General features: G+C 42.6%; 1 protein-coding gene across 4 annotated transcripts in view; it reads right to left on the minus strand.

Annotated features, from left to right (window-relative positions):
* Positions 1-14,314, minus strand: part of PPP3CC (protein phosphatase 3 catalytic subunit gamma) — a 96,982-nt gene extending 82,668 nt beyond the window's left edge. For 2 of the 4 annotated variants that reach the window (XM_081091136.1, XM_081091134.1), the window contains exon 1: positions 13,170-13,462. In XM_081091136.1, coding sequence (XP_080947262.1) covers positions 13,170-13,218 — 49 coding nt within the window. In that variant the 5' untranslated portion in view covers positions 13,219-13,462. Of the gene's footprint in view, positions 1-13,169; positions 13,489-14,126 lie in introns of those variants that run through there. The other 2 variants (XM_081091137.1, XM_081091135.1) reach the window with 2 other exon arrangements.
* Between the last annotated feature and the right edge of the window lie 7,052 nt (positions 14,315-21,366).

A 21,366-nucleotide genomic window follows, 5' to 3' on the forward strand; every position in this document is an offset into this window, starting at 1 on the left:
ACCAGTCGTTCTGGTCATTCTGGTGGTTCTGCCATTCTGGTCGCTGGGCTTTTATATATACAGACTAGAGGCCCAGTGCACAAAAATTTGTGCACTCAGGGGGGTCCCTCAGCCTGGCCTGTGCCCTCTCACAGTCTGGGACCCCTTGGGGGATGAGCACCTGCTGGTTTAGGCCCGCCCCCTGGGGAATTGGGCCTAAGTTGGCATTCAGACATCACTCTGGCAGCCCGGGAGCCCTCAGGGGATATCCACTTGCCAGTGGGGAGCAGGCCTAAGCTGCAGTCGGACATCCTTAGCGCTGCTGAGGAGGTGGGAGAGGCTCCCACCACCACCGCTGTACTGGCAGCCATCAGCCTGGCTTGTGGCTGAGCAGAGCTCCCCCTGTGGGAGCGCACTGACCACCAGGGGGCAGCTTCTGCATTGAGCGTCTGCCCCCTGGTGGTCAGTGTGTGTCATAGTGACCAGTCATTCCCAGTCTTTCTGCTGTTAGGGTCAGTTTGCATATTACCCTTTTATAATATAGGACAGAGGCCTGGTGCATGGGTGGGGGCCGGCTGGTTTTCCCTGAAGGGTGTCCCGGATCAGGGTGGGGGTCCCACTGGGGTGCCTGGCCAGCCTGGGTGAGGGGCTGATGGGTATTTGCAGGCTGGTCAAGCCCCCCACAGTGGGGACCCTCACTCCATGGAGGTTTGGCCAGCCTGGGTGAGGGGCTGATGGCTGTTTGCAGGCTGGCCACACCCCCTTTATGGTGGGAGTCCCCACTGGGGTGCCTGGCCAGTCTGGGTGAGGGGCTGATGGCCGTTTTCAGGCTGGCCAAGCCCCCGGCGACGTAAGATCCCAGCCTCTCCTTTTTTTCTTTTTTTCTGGGATTTATTTACCTTTTATAATTAAAACTTTGTTGCCTTCAGTGGAGCTCAGAGCTGGCTCCTGCTCGCTCCAGCTCCGTGGCCACGGTATTCTGGGATTTATTTACCTTTTATAATTAAAACTTTGTTGCCTTCAGTGGAGCTCAGAGCTGGCTCCTGCTCGCTCCAGCTCCGTGGCCACGGCCGGCTGAAAGCAGGTATCTGGGGTTTATTTATCTTCTATAATTGAAACTTTGTTGCCTTCAGTGGAGTTCAGAGCCGGCCGGGAAGCTTGGCTTCCTCCATCACTGGAGCAACCAAGCCTCCTGCTCGCTTCAGCTCCATGGCTGCCAGCCGCCATCTTGGTTGGGTTAATTTGCATATAGTCGCTATGATTGGCTGGTGGGCATGGCTTAAGGCATAGCGAGGGTACGGTCAATTTGCATGTTTGTCTTTTATTAGATTAGATACTTGTATGTTGAACCATCCTTATATTCCAGGGATAAACATGGTGAATGATCCTTTTAATGTACTGTTGAATTAGCTTGCTAATATTTTGTTGAGAATTTTTGCATCTATATTCATCAAGAATATTGGTCTGTTGCCCTACCCAGTGTGGTAAGAGTGTAGGCCTGTGCACCAAAGGGTCTCAGGTTCGATTCCTGGTCAAGGGAGTGTACCTGTGTTGCAGGTTCATTCCCTGGCCCCAGTTGGGGCATGTGCAGGAGGTAACCAATCAATGTGTCTCTCTCACACCAACATTTCTCTCTCTCTTGCTCTCCAATAAAAATTTTTTTTAAATAAAAATGTATTTCATATATTTTTTTCATTGACTGATTAAAGTTTTTATATATTCTGGGTATATGTCCTTTACCAGATACTTTTTTCCCCCTTAATCATCTTTATTTATATACACATACAATTCAATGAGTTTTTACAATCATTAGAACAATTGTTTACTTTCTTTTTGAAAACAGAGAAACCTAATTTCTTTAGGGAAATGATGGAACCACCATAATTTAATTGTGTTTTTTTTTTTACAATTGAATGGTTAGACTATCTTTTTTAAATTTTTATTGATTTTAGAGAGAGAGAGGAAGAGGGAAAGGGAGAGAGAAATATTGATGTGAGAGAAACATCAATTGTTTGCCTCCTACACACACCCCAACCGGGGATAGAACCTGCAAACTAGGTATGTGCACCCACTGGGAATTGAACTCACAACCCTTTTGGTATATGAGACAACACTCCAACTGAGTCACACTGGCTGGGTTGGTTAGACTATTTTTTAAATTTTTATTTCCTATTATAAATTATACTATAGTGAACATTCTTATGTCTTTGTCTAAATCTGATTATTTCTCTATGATAGATTTCGAGACCTTTTATTTACTAATTATCTATTGCTGTATAACAAATTTAACCCAAAACTCAATGGCTTAAAACAATAATAATTATCTCTCACAGGTTCTTTGGACCATAAATTCAGACAGTAGAAACAGTGGGGCTGGCTTGTCTCTGCTTCATGATGTCTTGGGCCTCCCCTGGAACATGACAGCCAGTGCCTGGGATTATCTGAAAGCCCACTCACTCACTTGTCTAGGGGTTAATGCGGCTGTAGGCTGAGACTTAGCTCAGGTTTCAGATGAGAACATCTATGTGTGGCCTCCTCATGTGACTGAGCTTCCTCCCACCATAGTGACTGAGTTCCAAGGACATGTACCTTAAGAGAAAGCCAGAGGAACCTGTATCCTATTTATATCATAGCCTCAGAAGCCACACTGCATCATTTCTACCACACTCTGTTGGTTGGAGCAATCACAAGCCTGCCCCTGTTCAAGGGGAGAGGAAATAGATTCCACCTATTGATGCAGACTGGCAAAATTCTGTGAGAGCATGTGAGACTAGAAATAATGCTGTGGCCATTTCTTGAAAATAGAATCTGTCAATGTTTTCTTTACAGTGGTTCTCAACCTTCTGGCCCTTTAAATACAGTTCCTCATGTTGCGACCCAACCATAAAATTATTTTCGTTGCTACTTCATAACTGTAATGTTGCTACTGTTATGAATCGTAATGTAAATATCTGATATGCAGGATGGTCTTAGGCGACCCCTGTGAAAGGGTCGTTCGACCGCCAAAGGGGTCGCGACCCACAGGTTGAGAACTGCTGATTTAGAAGGAACAAAAGCCAATTCATCAATGCCTCTAAAAATACCTTTAAATCAGAGCCCATTTTAAATGGGCCATTCCATATTTTTCAAGCTATTATAAAATAATGTCTTTTAACTTACTACAGGAAAAACATTAAAGTAGAGTATTCTCCAATGTTTCAAAATAATTTAGGATGCCATATTAGAAGTTGTATATACTAAATATTTTCTGTTTTTCCAGTTGTCAAAACAAAACAGGAACTCATGATTTTTCTACAAAATAAAAAGGGATAAAAATGCAAAAGTAAACTATTAATCTAAAGCATATATTTTAGAAATATTTGATTCAAAATACAATGTAGTTTCCATTGGAAAATGAATAGCAACTACTAATTATTATAGCTCTTAACTTCTAACTAAAATACATCCTATATAATAAAAGGCTAATATGCAAATCGACCAAATGGTGGAACAGTCGGTCACTATGACACACACTGACTACCAGGGGCAGACGCTCAATGCAGAAGCTGCCCCCTGGTGGTCAATGCACTACCACAGGGGGAGCGCCACTCAGCCAGAAGCCAGGCTCACGCCTAGCGAGTGCAGCGGTGATGGTGGGAGCCTCTCCCGCCTCTGCAGCAGCGCTAAGGATGTCCAACTGCCGGCTTACATCCCCCAAGGGCTCCCAGACTGAAAGAGGGCACAGGCCAGGCTGAGGGAACCCCTCTCCCCCCGAGTGCACAATTTCATACACCGGGCCTCTAGTATGAAAATAAGAGAACAAAATGAAAAGTTCTCACCATAAAAACTGTAAATGATCGACAATATCTCAACAGGAGCGGGCCTAAGCCATCAGTTGGACATCCCCCAAGAGCTCCCGACCGGGAGAGGGCACAGGACAAGCTGAGAGACCCCCCCCGCCCCGAGTGCATAAATTTCATGCACCGGGCCTCTAACAATTTATAACTTTTTGGAAGTTAGATTACCCAGGTGGCAGAAATTTCTAAAACCCCAGAATGTATCTCTTATTCAGCCTTTAACTGTAACAATGTCTTTCAGTTATACTGACTTTGAAGGATTTACACCCTTTCAAATATATAGAAAAGACAGGGGAATGTGAATGCATAGTATCAGATATGTCTTTGCTTATCTAATCTAGGAATATAGAGAATAATGTTGTTTTAAAATAAATGTCTGTATTAATATGCTGTTAGCTAATGCTATAGTAATCATTTTTCAAAATATATGTATTAAATCAACACACTGTACACCTTAAACTTACACAATGTTATATATGAGGTATATCTCAATAAAGCTGGGAGTGGGGGAGAAATTTGTTTGTGCCAAGATGTGAAAGAATATAGTGAAAGACAAATTCAATAGTATACCATAAGGGTAGAAGGTCTGAGAATAAGTACACTTTATTTGTCGGGTTTGTTATAGCTACCAAATAATAAATTTCAAGGGAGAAATAAAATATGTAAAATTTTTTACAAAATTGGTCAAATGTGAGAGGTTTATCATAATAAAGGCTTTTACAGATCCTTTTAATGCAAATTCTTTCATGAATAATAACCAAATTGAGTAAAACCAGAATTTTATTTTTCATAAAAGAGCAGCTATTCTGTGCCAATAAAACATTTCCTAAATCATCAAAATATTCTGTGAATTCTCTGTGCTTTTTAACATACTCAAAAACCTTTTTTTTTTTTTTAAGTTTCTTACTTTTGGAAAAATGTTAACATTCCTAATAATCACTGCCACTTATTGCTGTGCTTTTAAAGATACTGATATTGCCTGTAGCTATTTCTTACCTTTGGATAATCATAACATATCACTTGACATTTGTCTTGATTTCGTCCTTCTCCACATTCAGAATGATGAAACTGTTAAGATGTTTCTCACACCTACAATATCTTTGGTTTTATACTAACACAAAGGTAACACAAAGATTTTACCTTAAGGTAAATCTTTTACCTTATTAAAAATATTTTTAAAGGATTATAGAAACTATTAGTTTTGTTTGGCATTCTCTAACTTTTAATTAACTCAAAAATATTGTGAGAAATCTTTGCTTTATTAGAGTTAAAAGAAAAAAAACAAACTTAATACCTAAAATGGGAAGTTCTGCCTTCTTAAGTTAATCACGTGTAAGTAAAATGTATTTAAAAATAAATATGCTCCAATGTTTATTAATTTTTCAGATTAAAAGAAACATACATTCATATACAAAGATGACACAATAGCTGTCTACAAAAAGATTTTATCTCTACATTTAAATAAGTTTGTATTGTATGAAATTCATAGGACAAATCAAAGGACTGGAGATTTGTCTGTCAATGGTCCTCTGTTCATAACATTCTCAATTTTAGGGTAATCAGTGACTAACTCCTTACAAAGCCTATTATATACTTTACTTTTTTTAAAGCTGGCTTTAAGTATATATATTTATATTTATACATATTTATATATTTATACATACTTCTATATTTAAAGAGAGGTAGGGAAAGAGAGAGGGAGATAGAAACATCAATGATGAGAGACAATTATTGATCAGCTGCCTCATGCAAGCCCTCTACTGGGGATCAAGCTTGCAACTCCGGCATGTGCCCTGACTAGGAATGGAACTGTGACCTCCTGGTTCATGGGTTGATGCAAAACCACGGAGCAACACTGGCCGGGCTGATTATATACTTTAATAGAGGATTCCACTCTCTTCCATTCTTAGAATGATGGTTAATAAAACAAGTTAACTAAAGCCTATAGAACAACATGCACAAGAAGTTTCTGTTTCTTCCTTACATTCACCTAAAATTTCTAGCTATAATCTAAAGGTCAGAAATTGAGCCTTGTGGGTACATATCATACACTCATAACTATTGATACTACAAAGAATTAATTATGTACGTTGCTGACATCATTGCCATGGACAGAGATTTTGGCTGAGCCAGGATTTCCAGAACTGTTTTGGTCTAAAAGCAGAAGGCAATGTAAATAGACTGTTTACATCCAATATTATCAAAACACATCCTCCTAGATGCCAGAAGCCACTGACTACCATGCACGTTGCATGATTTGCCCTTTATTCTCTGTTTTCTTCTTTCTATCTGCTGGCTCAAGATTTTAGACTATAAACACCCTGTCCTTTCTTCTTAGTACTACTAAGACCTTCATCCTTGACAATCACCAAATATAGGACTAATTTTTCAGACATTGACAAAGGTGAATAATCTGTATTAAAGGGGGAAAACTACTTGGATACCAAAGGAAAATCTAAATAGATATGGGATTTATGGACATTATTTCAAACTTTAATAATAATTCTTATTCAAGGTTTTGTTTGTTGCACATGCCGTGTGTGTGTGTGTGTGTGTGTGTGTGTGTGTGTGTGTGTGTGTGTAGTCAGCCATTATCATGCCAGATGATTCAATAAATGATTATCTAAGAAAAAGAACAAAATGGACTGGTGCTTATGGAAGTCCAAATTACTACTGTCAAAGACTTGATAAACATTCACAACCTGTCTAATAATGGTTTAGATCTTGATTGATCACTTCCCCTAAATGGTAACTCCTCCAGCTTAGTTAACAAATGATCAGAAGCAGACTGAGAACTGAAACAGAAACCACAGATTGCTCACAAATGCTCAGAAAAACACTGACTTGTAAAACAGATAAACTGAAGCAACCAAACCACAATGTGCATTATAGACTACCTACGCTCAAACCTTTAATATCAGCTTATTATGTTCCAATATCATAGACACAATGAACTAACAGTAACTCCTCAGGGATTCACGTGTACTGAAGATAACATCAACTGTTCCAGTAACTCACCTAAATTACATATTCTATCCAATCCTGCCCAAACTACTAATCTCCACCCCAAAAACCACTCACCGACTAACCTCAGGTCCTGAAACCTGACATTTTTCTAACTTCATGTTTAAGCTCCACAAGTGAGTCTTGTTAGTAACCAGAACTGAGAAATCATCCTTCTACCCAAGCATGTCAAACTCGCAGCCAGCGGACCATATGTTGGCCATGAGTTTGATATGCTTGTTAATCTACACCTAGATATATTCATCTAAGAAAGCTTTCAGTGCTCACAAATTGCTAACACATTTTAACCTAGCTTTTTACCATTAGTCAGTTGCTATTTGATTACCTATATTTCAATAAAAGTTATTTTACAATGCTTCCGACTTAGAAGCAAAACCCTAATCAAACCAGGTTTGCACGTGATTCAAAACAATAACCAAATTATAAAACTGGTGGGAAAAGGGGATGGGTGTGACAACAAAGGAGTGGTAACACAAGAGTCTTGTGATGACGGTACAGTTGATTATCTTGATTGTGGTGGTAAGTGACACAAGACTAAACATGTGAAATTGCAGAGCTACACAAACACATACATATACACCCGAGTTTGTGTGTAACTAGTGAAACTTGAATAAGCTGTATGAATTATGCCAATTTCTTGGTTTTGGTATAGTATGGTGATGTGTGGGATGTTGACACTGTGGAGGACAGAGACCTAGGGGAGGGTGTATAAGACTTCCCTGTACATTTCTTTGCAACATCCTGTAAATCCATAATTATGAAAATAAAAATTTGACAAATTTTTTAATTAAGTTTATAAATATAAAGTACAAGGAAGAAATTCTGCAGTCTTTTCACATCAAATTCAATTAAGTATACTGGTACAATATATACATCTTCTACACAAATGACACATATTTTCAGGTAAATATGCCTAACATCTGATGCAGATCTACATAAAAGAGAAAGGCCACGTTGGTGATGACCACGTTAATCCTGCAGTAAGTATGAAAAAAAAAACTTAAAACTATTCTATTAGATTATTTGTGTGGTCTTGCCTTTACGGAACACTAGGATTTACCTAAATAGTTATCTCTGTTCACTGCAAGTAACTCTGCTTTCATTCCTATTTTAAGCCAGCAAGCCTGCCCTACTTTTGCAGACTTATTTCCTAATCTACTCACCTGCTTTTCCAATCATGAACCAGTTAAACACCACTGAAGAGGTATTATATATTATTACTGAAAGTCACGATTACCTTTCATATTCTTTCACAACATATTAAATAATTTTATTTCAATCATCTCTCCTAGCTCTTTGAGATCATTCTTCCATTCTCCTAGAATCAAATAAGTAATAACCACTATCAGTGACAGTCTGACAAGAGTAACTTTACAGTGACATCACGTTTTCAATAAAACAGTGAAAAAATAACCAATTTGCTTTCATAGGCAAAACTCCCTCTAACCCTGGCCATTCATTAAAACCATCCTCTTTTATTTTGAAAGCCTTAGATAATAAGAATAAAATGTCCCTAGGCATACACACAAAAACACACATCTCTTTAGGCCACTGATCTACAGTCAAAGCTTAAACTTGAAAGGATTATCAATGTAGAGTGAGGGAGCAAACATTTCACACCAGATATCGTCTACAGCTTAGGCATTTGCTCTTCCTAGTGGTATTAGTCACAGGAGCTCCATAGTTCTAAATTTCTGTTACATTTTTATATGCTATACTGAGTACTTTTCAGGACAGTATTGAAACTTCTAAGTATAACCAGAAACATTTGCCGTAGTAGGAACGCAACAAATATTTATGATACCTGATTTTCAAAATTCTATCTATCCTACAGAAAAGGACATTTTGACCATTTTTTAATGAAGCATGTTAGGTTTAAATCCTTTCAAAAACTAAGGAGACTAGGCTTGGAAATATAAACTCTTAAACCTTCCTTTCACACATGCCACTTAAAGTCAAACAGATCTGTCATCAAATCTCACCAAGACTGAAGATGAACTCATTTAATAAAGAATAGTTAATGTTTATTAAGCATTCAGTGGGCACTATGCTACGCACTTTACATGTAATATGAAATATTATCTTTAAATTCTAAAGTAGGTACTGTTATCTCCCATTGAAACCTGAAGCAAGGAAAATAAATAACTAAGGTCACAGCTAGTAATTATCAGAGCTTGTGCTCTTTCCTACATTGTCTTTCATAAAATAAGCTTTTATGCTTTTACTTAATAAACATTTACTAAGCACCTATATGTTAGGCACTGAATTGAACATTAAGAACACACAGTTTGCATCCTTGAAGAGAACAGTTTAGTGTTAAAGAACATAAAAAATATTTAAAGTAAAGCAGATTGCTCATGGGAGCATATAACAGGCAATATCTAATCCTGATGATGATGATGATGATATTGGTTAACATGAGCACTTACTTACTACCACTGTACTTTGTGGAGTTTATTTAATCCTTACATCTATCCTGTAAATTAGGCTTTATTATCCCTCTTCCTCAGGTAGGAAAACTGAGATTTAAAAAAGATTTAAGTGAGCTGTCCTACTGTGAGAGGCAGAACTTGAATCCAGAGACATGTCTAACTTCAAAGCCCATGTTCTAAAACCATTACTCTATATAGCCTCCTAGTAAAAGAGAAAGACTTCTCAAGACTAAATCTTGAAAGTGGCTAAATCCTGAAAGATAAACTCAGGGTACCCCCCAAAAAATGTATACACACTTAACAGCTACAGCTCAATTGATGTTTCTTTCTTTTCAGATTTAATCCATTGGAACTAGTAATTATTCAAAGTGTGTATACATTTGGGGGGGACACCCTGTAGAGACTAATCAAGCTGGGGGCAAGATTCTACACAGAAGTAATGCGTACAGCCCCTTCACATACATAAAACAACATGGCATTCTAGGGAAATACAAGTATTAATAAAGTAGGTTTGGGAAAGGGGGTATGAAAATGAAGAAGAGAAAGTAATACAGCAGTCCCCCTTAACCCACGGTTTCACTTTCCTTGGTTTCAGTTATCTGTGGTCAACCATAGTTCAAAAACATTCAATGAAAAATTCCAGAAAATAACAATTCATACGTTTTAAATTGTGCGCCATTCTGAGCAGCATGATGAAATCTTGCGCTATCCCACTCAGTCCCACCCGGGGGATGTGAATCTGCCTTTTGTTCAGCATCTCCACGCAGGAGACATTCCCCCCTCCACTTGTCACTTAGCAGCCATCTTGGTTATAAAGCCACTGTGTTCAACTAACCCTTGCTTTACTTAATAATGACTCCGAAGTGCAAGAGTGGTGATACTGGCAATTCAGATATGCTAAAGAGAAGCCATAAGTGCGTCCTGTAAGTGAAAAGGTGAAATTCTCCACCTAATAAAGAAAAATCAGATGTTGAGGTTGCTAAGATCTATAGTAAGAACAAATCTCCTATCCATGAAACTGTGAAAGAAAAAGAAGTTCATGCTAGTTTTACTGTAGCACCTCAAACTCAAAATTATGGCCACAGTGCATGGTAAGTGCTTAGTTTAGATGGAAAAGGCATGAAATTTGTGGTGAGAGTTGAACAGAAAATATGTTTCAAATGACAGCATCGTGTTGCACCAGAAAGTATGGTGCCCATACGAAGGCTTCAGCAAGAGATCCCCTGAAACAAGTGGCACGAAGTCATTTACTGCAAGTAAGGATGGTTAGTTACACAGATTCCAGAACAGGTTTGGACAGCAGTAAAGCTAGGTTTTCTGACCACCAGTCCAGTTCTTCATTTTAGTTAAGTTGTTATTTAAAGGACCCATACAAATCACTCCCTCCTACCCAATCTTCTCTAAAATTTGCTCAAACAAAACAATTAAGTAGACTTTTAAGTTAACAGGAAATGACAGAACCAAAAACAACTGGGGTGTGGTCTCACCTCAGAGAAAGATTTCTAGCTGTGAATAAATGCAGACAACCCCGCCAGACAAGACAACAGTCAGATCAGGATTTAGTGACCTGCGTAACACAATGGGCCTATATATGAACTCCGTACTGTCTTAGAACAAGAGTACTTCAAACTCTGGAAAACACAGAAAAAAGGCAACGTAAGTCCCCAAGAAGCCACAGTTCTGTGATCAAGTTCTTATGCTGAAGTTTTTATAGACAAGTTAAATCCACACATTGTAAGGGCCTGAAATAATTTGTTTCATTTATTTCAGAGTAATCTTGTAAAGCATACAACATGTGGTAATTTATAATTTCACCAAAAAACAAATGTGAATCATACAGACTATGAGGGTGTTCACTTAACTGTGAGCCTGCCTAGCCAGCACCTGCTTTTTTTAAAAAAAAAAAAAATATGTTTTTATTGATTTCAGAGAGGAAGGGAGAGGGAGAGAGAGAAACATCAATGATGAGAGAGGATCACTGATCAGCTGCCTCCTGCACGCCCCCTACTGGGGATCAAGCCTGCAACCTGAGCATGTGCCCTTGACCGGAATCAAACCCGGGACCTTCCAGTCTGCAGTCCAACGCTCTATCCACTGACCCAAACCAGCCAGGGTGCACCTGCATTTTAACAGCATTTTATTTTACTTCACTTCTATATTTAAGGGTCTGAACGGTTCATTTAAAATTTCCTTTATGACTTATATCATGTCACATCCCATTTATTCTGACTTGCTACACAATTCCGATTTATCTGGTTTCCCACCTACTTCAGTTTAGAAGTGGCAGATTAGAAGGGCATATTTTGACAGAACAGTACTGGACTAGATGAACGAAAAACAGACAAAAGCACTAAACTGGTCGAGCAGTGAGGAGTCATTTTAGTACAGGAGGAAACTGACAACACCCTTATACAGCAGAATGCACCAGCCATATTAACAGCACAGGACAGAAATTCATGTACATAACGATGACCTTGATTTATCAAAAAGGGCTATCTTTAGTATATTCTGATTTTAAGAGACAGTTATATACTCTTTATGTGTTACCTGTTATAAAAGCTGACATCAAAATGGCCAAAATAATTTAGCAGCTAAAGGACTGTCGGTTATATGAACAATTCATTTAAATCCTTAATGATACCAGACAAATGCTGAGTAAATAATCTCAAAAATACCATTATATTTACTAAATGTTATACAATGTAGATAATAACATCTGTGATCAACATTTACAATGCAGACCTTTTAGGAGGGAAAACTAAGTTAGACACGAAACTTACATAGTGTAGACAATATTTATGATGCTTAATGTTTTTAGAGGAAAATACCTAGCTCAACACTAAAATTCTGCCCCATTCACTGACCATTCCAAAGGCTTTTCCACCTTCAAAAAAAAAAATGTATTGTCTTTAATCTTGGTTTGCTCTCTCCTTCTAATTACCCAAAAGAAACAGTATAAGTATTTTAACAGTTTTCCCCATGGACAGCTAACCCCTTCATCCAGAGGCCACTGACACAGCTGGTCGAGGTATAGTCCCTTCTTACAAAACAGGGTTCTCAAACGGATTGTCAAAACCCAGAGAGAAGAGTTGCGCCTAAGTCCCGCGGCCGAACAAAGGAAGCACACACGGGTGCGTCTAAGCCGGCATCCTCAGGTCAGGGCAGAACCGACTGCAGCCTACAGCCCTGCAAGGACCAGCAAGGCGCCCCTCGGCTCCTGGTGGCGATCTGAATCAGAGAGCACCGTTCTCCCTCTCTAAGGCCAGAAGCAAAAGAAAACACCAACATCATGTCGAGAGATCTGTAAACCCCTCCGAACACCATACAATGCCTTTATTTGTCTTTATTTCACCACACCGTTTCTTTTCCCAGCAGCAGGGACTCGTGGTGATCCGGACAAAGTGGGCAAAAGGTACCAGGTCTGCGTCCTAACACGGGGGGAAGGGGCGAGCTGCTCGCTCCCCAAGAAGGGGGGCGGCCGAGAAAGGCCTGACCTGGAAGATCTACGGAACCCCCTCCCCACATCACCCTGGACGGCTTCCCCGCATCACAGGCTAAAAAGGAGGAAGAGTTCCTTTTTTAAAAGATGGGACCCAGGCCCTTTGGGTTGACGGGAGAAGACATCCCCACCCCACCTGGCAGTCCCGCTAGCTCCGCGTCTAGGTGCAGCCGAAAACGCCGGCGGCCCCAGCGGGCAGTCCCGTGGGGACCCCGGCCTCCCAACCCCCACCCCCTCCCGCCCCCCATGCCCTCCCTGTCCCCCTCCCGGACAGCGCAGCCAGGGCCGCCGCCGCCCTCCCGCTCCCCCTCCGCCGCGCCCTCCCTCCGACCCCGAACCGCCGCCGGCCCCGGGCCCTTTCCCAGCGGGTCTCTGAGGGAGGCCCAGCCCGCCAGGCACCTTGGATGACGCGCTCGGTGGTGGAGAGGCGGAAGTTCCCCCCGGCCATGGTCCCCTCGGCCTCCGCCCGGCGCCGGGAGCCCACCGGCGTGCGCCTCCGCCTGCGTCCCGGGGTCTCGGCTCCAGGGGCCGGTCAGACCGCCGCGCCGCGGCCCAGGCACCAGAAGGAAGCGGCCAGTCAGCCTCGCACCCCGCCGACAGGACGCCGGCCCACTGGCCGCTCCTTCCTGAGGAGCTAGCCGAGTCGCGAGCGCCGGCGACCGCGGTTTAGACAGGCTGCCCGGCCCGCGTGTGCGCACGCGCGCTCCCGCTGTCGCTCTCCAACTTCCCGGCGGCCCGCGCGCGCCGCCGCGCCGAGCCCGGTGCGCGGCCCGCTCGGTGGGCGCTGCTCCTCGCCGCGGGCCGCGCTGCCGCTCGGGGCCCCGCGGTCCCCCGAGGCCGGCGGCCTGCGCACGGGCGCTTCCTTCCTCTCCGGCTTCCGACCGCGGTTTCCCTCCTCCGCCCGCGTCCCCTGGCTGACTCCTCCGCGGCCGGCAGCTCCGCACCCGTGCCCGAGGTCCTGCTCGGAAAGGCCGGGCCACGCAGCGGCCACCTTGTGACCCGGCCGGAGCGAACGTGGAGCCGCGAATTCCCGTCGCCCTGGGTCCCCTTGCGGGGGGCCCTTTCCTCTGGGTGCGCTGCCCGCTCGGCTGGAGGCGGCCCGGACTCGTCCCCGCTCCCCCCGGCTGGTCCTTCCACTTCACCAAGCCCCCGAGGCCCCCGGTTTAACTTCTCGCGTTGCTGAGGGCAGATAGTACAACAGGGAGGACGCCGCGTCCCTCCCGGCTCCAGTGGGGACCGCGGGGGAGACTTCCCTCCGGGGTGGACGCGACCTTCGCCGAGGCGCGCGGCCGCCTCTGCCCGGTTCCGAGAGCAGAGCGGGGGCGGCCGGGCCCGGGCCCCGGAGACGGGACTCACCTCCTTCCGCGCCGGCGGCTGGCGCGGTGTCTGCCGGCCCCGCTCTTGTTCACTGAGCGACCCGAGGGGCCAGTCTCTCGGAGAGCCTTAATCCGGCTCCGCGCTAGGCTAAAACGGACCCTTTCTTTCCTTAAACTGTAAGCCTAGGGTAGACCCTGTCTGTCTTGGACTGTCCTCCCTCCCCGGGTACAGTGCCTGGCCAAGTCAGCTGTGTTTTGATTTTAGCAGTAATAATGGAGCATTGAAACTGAGATCCAAGGGTGTATATGCAAATTATAGGCAAACCAGATTATAGGCTAACGGTCCCTACGGTGGCCAGTAAGACGTCAGTGGTGCTATGAGCCTTTAAATTGCATGAAAATGTAAATATTCGGTACCTTAAGGGCACTAGCCACGTGCTCAATAATTACCTGTGGCTGGCAACATGGTAAAATAGGACATTGCCATCGTAGCAGGGCATTCTTCAGGACAGCTCCAAGACTACAGGGGTTAAGCCCAAGCCTGCATCACTATAGACTCCGTATCGGGGAGGCATACCCTGGAACCGGGCCCGGAGTTATGCCGTGGAGTTTTGACCGAAGGCCCTTCATGAGGCCCCTAGCAAGGCAGGGGCACTTGAGGAATAGAATTTGGTTCTCTTTTCTTTTTCTTTTCCTTTTTTTTTTTTTTTTGTTTTGTTCTCTTTTCTTGACTTCAGGTTTCCAACCAAGAGAATTATTTAGTTACCCTGAGGAAGTTCTTCATTTAAGAAGCAACCAGAGCTGCACGCCTTCATCAAACAGCAGGTCTCTAAAGATCAAAATAAGCAGCATGATAGATGCTAAGACTCATCTGGAAGAACATAAACAGGATAGGGTTGGCTACAAACAAAAAGGGTTAAAAAACATTGCAACCAGTGTGTTCCTCAAATTGGTGAGCCTGATGCTCTTTCCTTTTACTTCCTGCAGTGGTCAGAATTGACTAAATATTTGAAATCACCTAGATTCACGTTTATTTGGCATTTCTATTAATTTCTTCAAATCTAGCATCTAATAGGGCTTGTGAGGCTTCGTATATTTCCTTATGAAACTCCCTAAGCACTTCAGAAACCTTAATTAATGACCAGCTCTTCTGAGAAATAATTATGAATCCTTTTAATTTAACAAAAGCACAGGGAATCCTAGTTTCTACGAGGCTTCAGTTTCTATTTTTACGAAGCCATGAAATGCTAAACTTCTGTTTCAAATATAACCAAGAGAACTGTAGAATATTTTTTTAAACTAGAGTAAAATGAGCATTTCTAAAGTAGCTACACAGAACAAAAGATATTTTATAGTATATAATCTCTAATTTTATATGCAAAGCACTACATAAAATGTTTTTATTAGTAACACATACTGTATGGACATCATACAATATATTATATTTTACTCATATGTTCCCATGAGTGCCTTTACTTTTGATTAAATTACCTTGGCATGGACCCCATTCCCTGTAGTCTTTTTTTTTTTCCTTTTCAAAATAATTGACTTTAGTGGAGAGAAGGGAGAGGGAGGTGGTTGTAGCCAGGTCAACACCATTCTTTACAGAAGACAAAGGTGTCAATTGAAAGGTCTCACCTGACTCACCATCTTAATTCACTATTCCAGGGGCTTGTATGATGAAATGGAGTGATAGGATATATCGGGTAGATGGAGAGTTAAGGATGGGCATGGACGGGGCCCACAGAAATATGCTCTTTAAGGATATTTAGATAGCTACATGAAGCATACATCCCCAATCTTTAGGATCTGGGAACCTCACTGTACCCCCGACAGTCTTAAGGTCTTAAAAAAAAAAATGAACAAATCCAGATTTAAAATATATATATTTGTTGAAATTGGAAAAACATGGCCCAAAGCAACATTCTACCAATAATAGCCTGATGTCAAATTAATACTCTCTTTAGACACTTGTAAGGAAAAAATGCTAATAAAAGTTCTGCTGACTGATAAATATATATATCTATAGGTCATTTAGGGGATAGTGCATAAACTTCTTAACGGTGTGCTATCCCTTCCTTGAACTTCCTGGGAAACCCCACCGTTATAGGAACTGTGACAAAGATTGGGGCGCCCCAGGGCTGCCACCACTCCCTGTTCCTTTTGTCCACGTTATTACGAAGCAGGAGAAAATGGTGGCGGTCGTTCCTGGCTCCATAATACAGTACAGTCTGGAGAAGAGCATTTAATAGCTCTCTCATTCCAGCATTCCCCAGGCAAGATGCCACAGGTAAAGGCACTAGCATTCATCAAGTTACTTGGGCCAAAAATGTAGTGGGGGGAAGTGGGAAAAGGTTCTTTTCCTCACATATCATATCCTGTCAACTGACTCCCCCTACAGTCCATTTCCCATCCAACAGAGCTTTCTGATTTGTCATTCCTCAGCTGCAAACCCTCAAATGTCTCAAGACGCCTGTCTATTTCTTTGACCTCAGCTCAGATCTCTTCCCCTATAGCCCCGTACAGCTCAGGTATAGTGCCTGGTCTGTACCCTGTAATTTATATACACTGGCCTCACACAGACCAAGCGTATTTCTGTCCCAGAGCTCTTGCACTTGCTGTCACTTTTGCTTGGAACATTCTTCTCCTAGATCTTCCCAAAGCTCCCTCATTCCTTATAGCTCAGCTCAAACGCCTTCTCCCGAGAGAAGCCTTCCCTGTCCACCTACAGCACTCCCACCACTCTCTACCCCAGTACCCTAAGTAATGTATCTGTAGCACTTTTTTCTTTGTGTCTATCCTCACTCCTTAAGGGGCGAACCTTTGATTCACCAGCCTTGTGCTGTACCTGTCACAAAGTTGAAAATTTATTGAATGAATATCATCATACTCTTGTCTGCACCAGAGGTTCTTAACCTATGGTGCAAAGGTTTCAAATCATTTCCTCCCCATCCTGCTCACAGCTGTAAATGAAATTAAGGTTTTGAGAATATTTAGAAGTGCTTTGGGGTGTGTCTGAGAAATGTGTGGGAAAGCATATATTTTCCAGATTCTCAAAGGAATCCAAACAAAAATATTAATTACCACTGGTATAGAATTTTAATTTATAAAGCACTTATACATGTAATTCTTATTACACTTATAGAGATAGGTAGTATAGAAGTGATTATTTCTACCTCATAAATAAGGACACTGAGGTGCAGAGAGGTTAAACATATTATCAGACTTCACACAGCCAGTCAATGGTGGAATTGCCACAAATGCATTCTTTTGGGCTCAAGATCCCGTGCTGTTTCACCTACAACCCTGGGCTAGTAAGTTTGCATCCTTTTTTCTTTTCTTTCCTTTTCTTTTGTTAACCCTTGCCCAAGGATGATTTTTCCTTTATTAGAGAGTGGGAGGAAGGGGGAGAGAGAGAGAGAGAGAGAAACATCGATGTGAGAAGGGCACATCGATCAAGTGCCTCTTACACGTGCCCCAACCTGGGTGTGGGTTCAGTCTGTAATTCAGGTATGTGCCTTTGACTGGCATGCGAACCCACAATCCTTTGGTGCAAGGGCCAATGCTCTACCACTAAGCCACACCAACGAGTGCTGCATTCATTCTTACTTACTTTCAAAGGTACCAAACTTAAACTTTTCTAAGAACTTCCTTATTTAAACTTGCTTATTAACTGCCTTAACATTTCCAATGGGGAAAAAATATCAGCTAAATCAAGGCAGTTTTCAAGCAAAAACATTTTTAAGTACTTTTTATTGATTTTTTTTTTTTTAGAGAGAGAGGAAGAGAGAGGGAGAGAGGGTATATGTATATGTGTGAAAGAGAGACAGACAGACAGACATCAGACAGACAGACAGAGAAACATTGATTGGCTGCCTCCTGCACACTCCCCACTGGGATAGAGTCTGCAACTTGGAATCAAACCAGCGACCTTGCTGTGCATGGGATGATACTCAACCAACTGAGCCACACTGGCCAGTGCATGCAAAATTTTAATGTATAAACCAAGGAAGGCAAAACAGTTTTCTATGAGGCTAAGTAGAGTATAACTAGGAAAATAGATTTGCACGAATAAAGATAGCACACCCTAAATCTGAATGAAAACAATGTTGAGATCTCTACTGTTTAGATTTTATCTACCCTTTTAGTTAGGATACATAATTGAACCATCTAAACTGAAAAAGCAATTTAATTTTTAAAAATCAGTTTTTCCAGAAAACAAAAATCTAGACTTAATTTCTCTTCTGCTCATGTGATTTTCAAAAGACGGGGGTGGGGAGAACTTTATTTTGAAAACTACTACAAAATGTTTAAAGTGTGTGAATTTGGTAGCATGAGATATTTATTTTTGAGGGCCATGTCGATAGAATACACAACCAAACACTGGCCTCAAATGAGCTTGTTTTATTAACCTCAAGAAGTTATAGAGAGTATGCCATTCTGGGAGGATACAGATCAAAGAGATTTTTCCCTTCCTTACTAGCATCTACAATTAAAGACCTAATCCTTTATCTTAAGGGGAAAAGGTCTCCTTTTCTGAATTAGTTGCTTTCCTTCCCCTTAAAATCCACAAGGTTAACACGTTTTGTAAAAAAAAAAAAAATTTTCATCTAATGGACTAGGGTGTCATTCTTAAATTTTAATGCATTTAAAAATAGCTAAGCAGCGTGCTTGCGGGCATTCAGAGTCCTACTACCCTGAGTACACTCTCTACTGCACCAGGTGGCAATATGTAGGCCCAGCTCCAAGTACAGTGTAGGCGGCAAACAGGATAACCTTGAAGACCTTGGCAGTTGTGGGAGGAAGATGGATGAATTCACCAATTCCCAGGTGGGCCTTCAGCTAGCAGCAGCTGCATAGTGATAGTAGACAGCAGCAGCCAATGTAGCCAGTTTTATCCAGTGAGGGCCAGTTCAAGTTCCACTTCGGGGCCCGAGGGCACTCACCTGGGCAGCTTCAGCGCTCACAGGTGTGGCAGGGGACACCAGTGGAGACATCATTGTGGCAGACAATACCTTTGGCTCAGCATCCTTTCCCCTGAGGGCAAGTTCAAGACCAAGATTAGAACGGAAAGCCTCCTCGGCCCCAAAGGAGTGAACCTAGATCTGGATGGACATATTGTGGTTGACAAGTCAACGTGTCTTCACCTTCCAGCCCAATGACAGGCTGGCTGGCCATCTCGGGGGATTTGGAGCCACTGATGGCTGGGCCTCATTTTGTGGTTGTGAATGACAAGAATGAGATTGTAGTGACTGGTTTTCATAATCACTCATTGGAGATGTACAGTGCCAGTAGTTCCTCTTCAAGTCTGGTTTCCATGGCGAGGGCAGTGGGCAGCTGTGGCCTCCAATGGGAACATCCTGTAGCTTACCTGGGTAACAGCCACATCCAGGTGTCCAGGAGCTCTGCTCCTTCCTGTCCTATATCAACACATCTGCAGAGCCATAGGGCCTGGCACTGACCTCAGATGGCCACATGATGGTCGCCAATGCCGGGAACTTCTTTAAGACCTATGCTATCTCCAGTAGCTGCACCCAGGGGCCCTGCCTCGCTCATAGAGGGACAGACCTAGGGTGATTGGACCAGAGGATGTGGCCAGGAGGTAAGCCAGACCTGGCATTACTAAATGTGGGCTGTGGACATTGGTGTACCAATGCCTTCCTCTTCAGCATCTCCCAAACCCAGGGTTGCAACTTACTTTATTCTTGCTTTGGTGACTGGGTGGTCCTGGACTGTAGTCCCAAGGATGTGTACAGAGCTCCCCATTACACACCTCCTGTCCCCTCAGTCTGCTCCCCACATCCAAGCCTGGAGCCAGGACAGCCTCTTACTCCAAGGCAAAAGCCCCTCTGATTATTTCCCTACCACTCCATATATATTTTCAGACTGGAATACCCCACCTCCCAGGTTAAATAAATGTGCTTACACAAAAAAAGAAACAAATGCAGGATAATGTGTATTTTAAGAGTGCATTTCACATTTAGAATTACTTCATCAAAAGATTTGTCAGGTGCCTCCACTAGGAATTTCCTGATGGCTTTCTATTACATGTGTATTTGTAAAGAAAACTATACGGATTATTGCCTAAGTTTATTCTTAGGCAGCCTCTATGTTCCAAAGATCTATAATCAAACCACAGACAAGAGGGGAGGGGGAGTCCAGAGCCTAGTGGAAGAACTACTTCTTGGCTTATTATTGCCAGAGTGAGAACACTTTGAGTTATTCCTAAACTATAATTGACGCTAGCATCTCAGAATCCCACCCACTGCCAGGGTCAAAGATTGCTGTAATACAGGAAGGGTAGTCTGCCAACTCCCTTCCTTCATTTAAAATAAACCCTGAATAGACATCTGGCAAGTGGGGTTGTGATATTGGAAAGAAGAATGGTTTTTGGCTAGCAGGTCTAAACATTTAGCTAAGGGCTGATAAGGACCTATGGATCTTTTCCAATCACCATTTTTTTTCCCTACTTTAAATGGAAGGTAATTCATTTTATTCTAGGATGAAAGGGATTTGCTTCTGCTGGGATTTGGACTTAAACTTCTTCAGAAGTCTAGGTATTTCATACTAGATCACTGAGAATACAAACATCTTTAAGATAGATGAGCATTTGTTTTCCCACAAATCAAAAGCCCTGTATCCACATTTGGTGCCTTTATTATTTCTTTTTAAAATATATTTTATTGATTTTAGAGAGAGGAAGGGAGAAGGATAGAGATAGAAACATCCAGCAGCTGCCTCCTGCATGCCCCCTACTAGGGATTGAGCCCACAACTGGGGCATGTGCCCTGACCGGAATCCAACCATGACCTCCAGGTTCATGGGCCACCGCTCAACCACTGAGGCACACTGGCTGGGCTCTTTATTTAATTTCTTGAAATGGATTTTGCTCAAATCAGATCTAACATCACTGAATAGTAAAGAGCACGCAGAAGCAACACAATGGGTATTCACCTTCCACAAAAAAGGTCCTAAATGGCTTAGCTGGTTAAGAGTATTATAAGGCCATGGCTAAGATCAGTCTTAAACTTCTTAATGACCTGTTTACTTTGCGTAGCTCTGCTCCACAATCACCTCTCAAACCCATTTCTAAGTAAAGGAGGCCCAGGTAACAAGGCACAGGCAGAACCAATACCAGCGACAGGAAAACACAACAGAAACTGCTGCCAGTGGGAAAGGAGCCCACGCTCGCAAACACAGAACTTACAGGCCCTTGGTCTTTTCATTCATTCTGGGTGGCAGGTGCTGAAATCACAGCAAGAAACCAGATACAGCTTCAC

Source organism: Myotis nattereri, assembly GCF_964212035.1.
Source record: "Myotis nattereri genome assembly, chromosome: 5".
Lineage (NCBI taxonomy): Eukaryota > Metazoa > Chordata > Mammalia > Chiroptera > Vespertilionidae > Myotis > Myotis nattereri.